General features: G+C 39.2%; 3 protein-coding genes across 7 annotated transcripts in view; 2 read left to right on the top strand and 1 right to left on the bottom strand.

Annotated features, from left to right (window-relative positions):
* Positions 1-34: 34 nt before the first annotated feature.
* Positions 35-1279, bottom strand: LOC105227720 (proteasome subunit alpha type-4). The gene is made up of 4 exons (XM_011207210.4): positions 1131-1279; positions 806-1011; positions 413-748; positions 35-355 (listed from the first exon to the last, which is right to left on the bottom strand). Exons 1-4 carry the CDS (start codon positions 1131-1133, stop codon positions 118-120), a joined length of 783 nt encoding a protein of 260 aa, XP_011205512.1. The 5' UTR covers positions 1134-1279; the 3' UTR covers positions 35-117.
* A 143-nt stretch (positions 1280-1422) lies between these two features.
* LOC105227719 (augmin complex subunit dgt3) lies at positions 1423-4167 on the top strand. 2 transcript variants are annotated; one of them, XM_049451903.1, is made up of 9 exons: positions 1423-1556; positions 1620-1839; positions 1906-2234; positions 2292-2469; positions 2536-2646; positions 2711-2784; positions 2854-3549; positions 3609-3786; positions 3853-4167. In XM_049451903.1, exons 2-9 carry the CDS (start codon positions 1822-1824, stop codon positions 4009-4011), a joined length of 1743 nt encoding a protein of 580 aa, XP_049307860.1. In that variant the 5' UTR covers positions 1423-1556; positions 1620-1821; the 3' UTR covers positions 4012-4167. The 2 variants fall into 2 exon arrangements, with proteins under 2 accessions (XP_049307860.1, XP_049307861.1); XM_049451904.1 differs by having other exon boundaries at positions 1423-1839.
* A 4687-nt stretch (positions 4168-8854) lies between these two features.
* The window catches only part of LOC105230125 (atrial natriuretic peptide receptor 1), a 111701-nt gene continuing 111361 nt past the window's right edge, over positions 8855-9194 (top strand). For all 4 annotated transcript variants that reach the window (XM_049453589.1, XM_049453587.1, XM_049453588.1 and 1 more), the window contains exons 1-2: positions 8855-8985; positions 9041-9074. The gene's annotated coding sequence lies outside the window, so the exon portion shown is untranslated. The remainder of the gene's footprint in view (positions 8986-9040; positions 9075-9194) is intronic.

The raw sequence follows: 9194 nt of genomic DNA, 5'->3' as shown, positions 1-9194 counted from the left end.
TGTATATCGTAAAAATTCTAAATACATAAAATCATTGACTGATATTTTTACTTTTACTAATTCCGTTTAATTCCGAAACATAAAATGTTATTAGATAGAAAAATCGAATATCTAATTCTAGTTTGACCCTGACGTTGACGCTTTCTTTTCTTCTTCCTCTTCATTGTGTTTAGTAATCAATTGTGCAATTTCTTCCTTTTGGACCATTTTAATTATAGGGCGTCCATTACTCCCTAATGTGGTAACTGCCATTTCCACTTTTTCTGCATTAATGCCTTCCATGCTCTTAGCTAGCACTTTGATAGCGATTTTCTTACCTTCTTCAGTTGTAAGAGGATTTTCGGCGTTATCATAACTATGAATAACAACATTAATTAAATTGTTTACATATACATGTTTTACATTTTCTTACCGGTTTGCAAGTTCTGTCTTTAACATTGACATAGCTACACCAAAGCTTTTACCAATGCAGGTGCCATTCCAGCCACTATAATTGCCACTGGGGTCTGATTGATAGAGTTGAAAGCCATGACGCCTATCGTAACCCATGTAAAGAATCGATACACCAAATGGACGCTTTCCACCATATTGTGTGTATGCTTGCTTAATGTCACACAAATGTGAGACCAATTGCTCAACCGGTATTGGTGCACCATAATTATATTGATAACGTTGAGCAATTAAGCGCATTTCATTTACCAAAACATTGGCATCGGATGTAATACCAGCAACAGCAACACATAAATGACTGGAAGTTTAGACAAAAAATCATATATGGATACGCATTCTGGATGTTACAACTTACTCATTGATTTTGTAAATTTTGTCCTGAAAGATATCATTGTCTAATAATGGACTCGTTGTATGACATTCTGCAGCTATAACTATACCATCGTCTGTGCGTATACCTAAGGCTGCGCCAGCACGAGAAATAGCTTCCATAGCATATTCCACTTGGTATAGACGGCCTTCTGGGGAGAAGATGGTTGTCCGCGAATCATAACGACGTGCCTAGGAGATACATAAGAACACTTACATTACAAAGCCTAATTTAACTGCATTATCCAAGAATCTTACATATAATGATGGCTTTCAAGACTTTTGAAAACATTTACTTAATTTTTACTTACCATGTTGCTGTTGTTTAATTAAAAGTTTTTAATATTCACTTATTTCACAGTGAAATTGTATTGTCATTCCTGCCGCGAAAAGTGCTACCAAATTAATTTCAACGCTTATCGATAAATTTAAACAACTGTGACAAATTTCAGTGCTTACAAACACTGATAGAATTGCAAAAATCAGCACATTAGCGCGAGCAAGTCATAGCTCTCAAACCACAAATAATTGAAAGAATTACAATGGAAACCAAGATACATATCTAGCTTTTCGTCATGCCTTTGCGTAAGAAAGTGAATAAGTAAAACTAATAGTATATAAACCGTTCAACTAATCTCTGGTAGCGCTATTGGTTAATTCACCAGGGATATTTCGATTGGTCGGCACTAATCGTAGTAAAAAGGTGAAGTATTTGATCAAGTACTAAAAATTAACAGGTAATATAAAGATTTTAGAAGATTTAAAATAAAGCTGAACAAATTATGGAATAAAAAATTTAGTTTGGAATTTACTTGCTCATCATGTGCACCCTGCATTCAAATGGAGTGTAGCCCATTTATTTTACGCATCGAATTGGCAATATTGGTGTAAATACATATGAAATTCTCAATTTTAAAAATACGAAGAAGAAGAATTCCATTTGATTTAAAACAAAATATTTGAACTGCATTTTGGATTCTAGTTTCATATTTCTTAACAATTATGGGCGATTTGATTAATGTAAGTTGAATAACAGATAAACAAAATGAAAATATGTGGAATATATGTATGTTGTCTACTCTGTAGCACTTTGATGCCTTCAAGAAGTTGGGGTTCGACTGCGCTAACCAATGGATTCTCTATGATGATCGTTTCCAAAAGTTCTTCAATTTTTTCACTGAAAATATAACTGATATCAATATACTAACCGAGAATGAAGTATTAGAGTTTGACGAGTTAAAGCAAAAGGGAGAGTTGCTGGAATCTACTGAACGCGCTGCGAAACTAAAGGAAATGGAAATTGAGAATCCCGGATTGCTGCAATACACAGAGGAACAAGTAACAGCGATGTCTGAGGAACTTAATTTGCTAGAACATACAGAAGATTGTTACGCAACACTCGTTGAGGAAATGAGGTAGTAATTGGAATTATTTATTTATGACATATCTATACATATTTTCGGCCTCTGTAGAGGTACCAAGAACAAAATTAACGCGCAATTGGGAGAATTAGAAAATGAAATCAGTATTTTAACTAATAAAGAAAATGATTTGCTAAATGAATGTCAAAGCTATGCCCGACAGCTGGAGGAAATGCAATTGGAAAATTATAAACTTTCCAACGAAGCCACTCGTTGTTTTACGAAAATTGTAAGTATATTTTTGTGCTGTCACATTTGGTGCCACAAATTATTATTTTCTATTTTTACTGCGCAGCAATCGCCACCGCTCTTTATTCATCAATTACCTATAGATCAATACCTGCTGAAATGCGATACATTCATGCAATATTTTACTTTATACATGAAGGAGAATTTCAAAATTCAGGTGCAGTAACCAGTCATTATTATTTTTGTTCAAAATAGTAATCATATAAGCATTTATTTTGCAGGATTACAGCGAAATGGATTGCACCTCATCTGAACATTCAGAGTTTTCGGACAAACTTCAATCCTTAGCTAAATCGTAAGCGCATAAAAAATTTATTACTTCCAACTCTTTCGTTCAAAAATTAATTTTCCTTTTTTTGTGTAGTATGGAATACTATACGCTGGAATATATTAAAGAAAAGGCAAAATCAAAGGCTACACAGTCTTTGATCGATTTTTTGGATCTTTCGCAAATACATGTCATCAGTCTTGCCGACATGGAGCATGAAACTCGCGAACTGGAAATGATGAACGAACACCATTTGAAGATTGCTTATGAAACTCTTTTGAACGATCTCACTTTGCATGTGCGACAGCATACTCAGCAGCGCATGGAGTTGATACTTTATGAAAATACGAAATTAAAATTAGAGCGTGCCTTAAAGCGCCAAGAAACCGATAAACGTTTAACAAAAATTATCTCGGATGCATTATCAAATGCCGAACTTGTTTGGATCGCGATACAATTGGATTTAGAACGGAAACGAAATCGTTTTGTGAACACAGATCAGTTAAATAGTGAAACAGATAATTGTCAAAGGCGCATTAAAATTATGCGCACTATTCAACAGAACAACACGCCACTTTTAGCTTATGGCAATATATTTACTAATACCTCTGCGCCATCACTGTTGGATGCAATAGCCGAACGATTATCGCGTCATCTCGGTCAGAAAGTGCGCAGCGAGCCAAAGTCTTGCCTATATGAATATGAGAAATTCACCAGACTCTTGTCATATGCTGTGCAGGGTATGATTGGCGGTAAAGCTTATGCAAATGTTACTGCACAAATGCACGAATTGTAAGAGAAAATATTAAAATATTCCTGCTTTTCGAACTAATGTTTTGGTATGCTTTTAGGCAACGCCTAGAATCTTTATTGCGGCCAATGGTGTATGATAGCCCTGTGGAGGCGCCAATGTTCGAACATGTGCGCTTCCTAATGCCCATTTACAACGCCAAAACCACTCAGGAGCGCCTTGATAGAACACTGCGTTATTTGCGTACACAATTTCAAGAAAACATAGCTGAAAGATTAGTAAGATATTCTAAATGCCTTTCTTATGAATTTATATAAAATCCTTTATTTATTTTTACTTAATAGGAAAAAGACAAACTTTGGCGCTACAGTCAGTTGTTATGGATTTGGTTTTTAACCGAACCACGGCGTATGATAATGGCAATAGAAGAGGCGAAGAAAGCTGCATCCAAAGTGCCAACTACCGCGGGTTTGAAATCGATAAGCGGCATAAAAAGAAAATGAGTCCATATGGTGCCGACGTTTGCAGATATTCTTAAAAATATCAAATTATGGAAGCCATCTAAAATAATTGTTAATTAATTTAAGACTTAATTTTTGATATTTACATTAATAATTCATATTTTATTTTCAAAAACAATCTTCATGTTCTGAACAGTCTATGTGTCGTACTTTCCCACAAGGGTTCATCTTCTTTATTTGAAATTTTGGCTAACAAAATATATGCGTGTGTGTTTGCAAAGCGTGTTGGTGGCAACAAAACAGTATGCTCAAACACTTCAATGGTAGACTTTCGCGCCAAAATGGTTGAGTAAACACGAAACGAATTAATGAATTAAGGCCTTTATTTTTTTATAACTAGTAGGAGGAAGCATCAAAAGCCGGAGTGCGGGACTTTAATCCGCTAAACCTAACCTACTCCCAACTCAAGACTCTCCCACGGAACCACCAGATAAGGTATTACTTCATGGGAGTGACAAGACATTTTACGTCTCCTCTATAGCACGGACGGACTGACGCCTACTCTGCTGTAACTGTCTTAATATAGTCATGATGGAAGTTGCCGCTTCGCGAACAGCTATCCACTTGTCAGAGGACTGACACATAAATGCAGTCAAATTTTCCACCGTTAGGCTACCACCTAGTGCAGTTTCTAACTTTTCCCTTATGTTTCGAAACCGAGGACAATGGAAAAACACGTGTTCAGAGTCTTCTATGGACTCCGCACACATCGAACAATACGGACTGACGTCATTTTGAAATTTGTATAGGTAGCCTCTGAAGCACCCATGCCCGCTTAATATTTGGGTCAGGTGGAAATCCAGGTCCCCATGTCGTCTACTTATCCACGTATGGATGTCAGGTATAAGTCTGTGGGTCCACCGTCCTTTAGTTGAGGTTTGCCACCGTTGCTGCCATATAGTTATGCTCTTCTTTCTCTCTTCTCTCTTTTGAATTTCTGTAATTGGCGCTGATAGCTCATATAATCTCGTGAGCTCGTCACCCTGGATGTCTATGGGCAGCATACTAGCTAGTACTTCAGATGCTTCGCTGGAAATAGTTCGGAAAGCACTTGTTACTCTTATTGCTGTGAGTCTATGCACCGCATTTATTGGTTTGGCATATGCTTTCATGTTTAGTGCCTGTATCCATACTGGAACTGCATATAGTATAACTGAGCTCATAGCTTTTGCGATTAGAAGTCGGCGGCTGGAGCGCAAACAGCCTCTATTTGCCATCATTCTTGATAAGGCGTTATAAATCTTATTTGCTTTATTTGCTATGTTTGCCAAGTGCTGCTTGAGTTTCAGTTTGGAGTCCAATATTACCCCTAAATACTTCAACTGTGTGTGTAATTACGCACTCTCCTATAGTGAGAGTTATTTTTTCCTCAATTTTTCTGGTGCTTATGAGCAATACCTCTGTTTTGTGCTCAGCCAGTTCCAGATTCTTGGAAGAAAACCATTGGCGTAGGCTATTTATGCATTCATTACATTTATGTTGTAGGTCATCAAGTTGTTTACCCACTGCTACCATTATAAGGTCGTCTGCGTATGCGATTAGCTTAACGTTTTTAGGCTGTGGAATTCTTAGCACCCCATCATAAACTAGATTCCATAAGAGAGGCCCTAAAACAGATCCTTGTGGTACTCCACTTGTAATAGGGTAGCTCTCGATGCCTTCGGTGGTGTCGTATATCAGCTTTCTGTTTTTAAAATAACTCATAACGATATTTATGAGGTACTGAGGGGCGCGTATTCCGTATAGGGCTTTGAATATATTTTCCCATTTAGCAGAGTTGAATGCATTCTTCACATCCAGGGTGATCAGCGCACAATATTTTTTTGTACCACCTTTCCATCTTTTTCCACTTACTGCTATTTTCGCAGTGTCGACAACTTCTTTCAGTGCATCGATAGTCGACCTCTGTTTTCTGAAGCCGTATTGTCTTTCTGATAGTCCGCCGGCTTCCTGGATTGCAAACTCCAAGCGGTTTCTTATTATGCTTTCGTACACTTTGCCCATTGTGCCGAGCATACACAGAGGTCGATACGAAGAAGGTTCATCTGGTGGTTTTTTTGGTTTTGGGATTAAAACCAGACGCTGGAGTTTCCAGGGATCGGGGAACATCCCTTCTTTTATGCATGCGTTGTACATTTTTGCAAAAAGAGTGGGCTTCGAAATTATGGCTACCTTTAGAGCTCTGTTTGGTATTCCGTCGATACCAGGCACTTTGTTGTTTTTGATTTTTTTGGCTATGGCCAATAATTCTTCTTCTGTAACCAGTGGGGGTGATTCAGCATCTTCGTTTCGTTGCTCAGCGTTTGTAATCGGTTCATGCGTCGGAAATAATGCCTCGACGACTTTCTTCATGAACGTAGGGCATTTGGGTTGCTGCCGCTTATTTTTGAATTTGGACATACAGATTTTATAAGCAGTCCCCCAGGGGTCTATATTCGCTTCACCACAGATTTTTTCAAAACAGTTTCTTTTGCTTCGGGTTCGGGTTTTAAGAGCTTTTTGTGGCTTTTAAAGGCTTCTTTGAGACGGTTTTCGTTTTCGTCGCTTTGGTTGCGTTGTAGGCGACGTCGAGCTGCGTGACAGAGCTTTGCAATTTCTTCATTCCACCAGTATACAGGGGTTCGACTATTGTGACATTTCGTCCTTCGCATAGTAGCGTCGCATGCTGCCATCAGTTCCTTTCACAATGCGGTTACTAAGTGGACGCTGCCCTCGCCCGGTGCTACTGCTGCACTCCAGGCTATCTCAAAAACGTCAGTATCAAAATCTGTTTGTTTCCAGCTTCTTTTTCGTGTAGTGTTGATGCGTGAGGGTTCCTGAGCCCGAGAGAACGAAACTTCAGCAATGATTGCCATGTGGTCACTATATGTAAACATGTCTGACACCTCCCACTTAATGTGTCTGCTTAGTGCGTCATTTGCAAACATCAGGTCTATTATAGAGCCTTTAGTTCCTTTTTGATATGTATTTTTGGTGCCACTATTAATAATTGTGAGGCTGGTTTGGCTCAGGAATTCTAGAACCAGGCGCCCACGATGGTTTGAACATCTGCTACCCCAAGCAGTGGACCATGCATTAAAGTCACCTGCCATTATTATCGGTGATTTGTATCTGCTTTCTAAAGACAACTCAAGGAGAAAGTCTTCAAATTCTCTAATGGATGCGCTGGGACGGGCATAACAGCTTACGAGAAATATTCCTCCTATTTGCGCCCATGTGAAACCATTTTTTGCTTCTCTGCAGCAAGATGTGAATGATTGTCCGTTGCAGGACCATATTGCAGCTTTGCCACTTATATCTGTGATCCAAGTACTTTCCGAACGTTGGCAATATTGCTCACTCAGTAGGGCGACATCAATGTTGCTTTCAATTATGGTTTGTTGCAGCAGTGCTTGTGCTGCGGCGCAGTGATTTAAGTTCAGCTGCAATATTCTCATTTTTTCGTTGTCTTTAGCAACTCCATGTACTTAGGGCAAGTCGTGCTCAAAACTGAATGCTCCCCTTTGCACAGCATGCAATTAGGTGTATTAGTGCACGCTTTTGACACATGTCCCGGGCTTTCACAACGTGTGCAAAGAGAAGACCTGTCTATAACACTGCTACATTTACGCGCCATGTGGCCTGGATGGAAACATCTGTAACAACGGGAGATAGGCGAGTACTCCCGGAGGCGACAGATCGACCACCCGATCTTTACTTTGCCTATTTTAAGGGCAGTCTTAGCGCCTTGAACCCGCAGGCATATAAGGGCTATTTGAGTGCCGCTTCTTGTCTTCCGCATATTTTTGATATTTGCTGGCCCTATATTCTGAAAACCACACTCCTTTTGTAACGCGTCGCAGATCTCTTCGGTGGTGGTTATCTCGTCCAGGTCCTTGCACATTATAGTGACGTTATGCGTTTTTTGCTGTATTACAGCCATTTCTCCAATTACTCCCTCTAGACCGCTCTCAAACGAGTCTACTCTCTTGTCTGCTTGGGGTTTTAATTCCAGTAGCAAGTCTCCTTTGAGCGTTTTTCTAATGTGCCTTACGTTTGTGCCCAGTTCCTCAAGGCCACTATCGCACTTAATTTTCTTGAGAATGTCCGCATATGATCCTCCGTCCTTTTTGGTTATAATAATTGCGTCTGGTTTCGTGCGAGTTCTTTTTTCAACGGGCGTTCTCTTTTTTACCACGTCCACCCATTTCTCGGATGCGGGCTTATCTGCGGAACTGTCTTTCGGTACAGTCTTAATGACCTCACTATATGAAACCTGGGCTTTATCGTTCGCGTTTTTTGGTTTTTTTGTTGGTGGTAAGTAACCTGATAGCTCTCGTACCCTCTTTGGCGTTTGCTTTTCTCTGGGGATAGGGGATACTTGCGACGCTTTCCCTACCATGGCTCTTTTCAGCGGTTTCTCTGAATTTTCAGCATTGTCGCACAGGCTCATTATGCAGCTTACAAGGTCTCACATAGCTTGATTAATATGCCTCTGGCCAGACATCATGGTTTCAAGCTCCTTAATTTTTGTGCCCAGTTTGCAAAAGATATTGCCAGCTTCATTTTCTTCGTTCTGCATTTGCTCCGATTTATCGCTTTTGTTATGTTGGCCGGCGTTTTCACAACTTTTAATCGTTCCAGCAGCGGTGATCTCCTCATTTTTTGCCTTTTGGAGGTGTTCTGGTGTACTTCCCAAACTATTTTCAGAGGCCATATCTCTGCCAGAAAATAGTTGGGAACACCTGTCAATGGGTATGTTCAGTCCTTTGTCCTAAAAACCTTATTTGTTTTTTTAATGGTTGGCAATGCCGTAACCAAAGGCAAAGCGAAGAAGGAAAAAACGAAAAAGGAGAAACAGCTGATCGAGCAAAACAAAACCGCAGATTAAATTAAGTGCACGTTTTGTTTCGCTATTATTTGGGGAAGAAACTAATTTAAGTTTTATTTGTATAAATTTACCACGAAAAGGGGCAAGTAAGTAAAAAATAAAATTTTGATTCAAATCAGATTTTACTTATCTTTTTGCTAGGTTCACTATCCAAATTGAAAGGTCCAGTCTCCCGGTAAGTCGTTACCTAAACTATGTCACTTTCACTAATTATAATTATGAGATTTCGCGAGATATTCAGGGACTGCAAAGAAACCCGTCTACTCACTTCAAACACAAATAATGTTTTTTTTGT

The sequence above is a fragment of the Bactrocera dorsalis genome, chromosome 3, assembly GCF_023373825.1.
Source record: "Bactrocera dorsalis isolate Fly_Bdor chromosome 3, ASM2337382v1, whole genome shotgun sequence".
In the NCBI taxonomy this organism is placed as follows: domain Eukaryota; kingdom Metazoa; phylum Arthropoda; class Insecta; order Diptera; family Tephritidae; genus Bactrocera; species Bactrocera dorsalis.
This window is presented reverse-complemented; position numbering and strand designations above follow the sequence as displayed.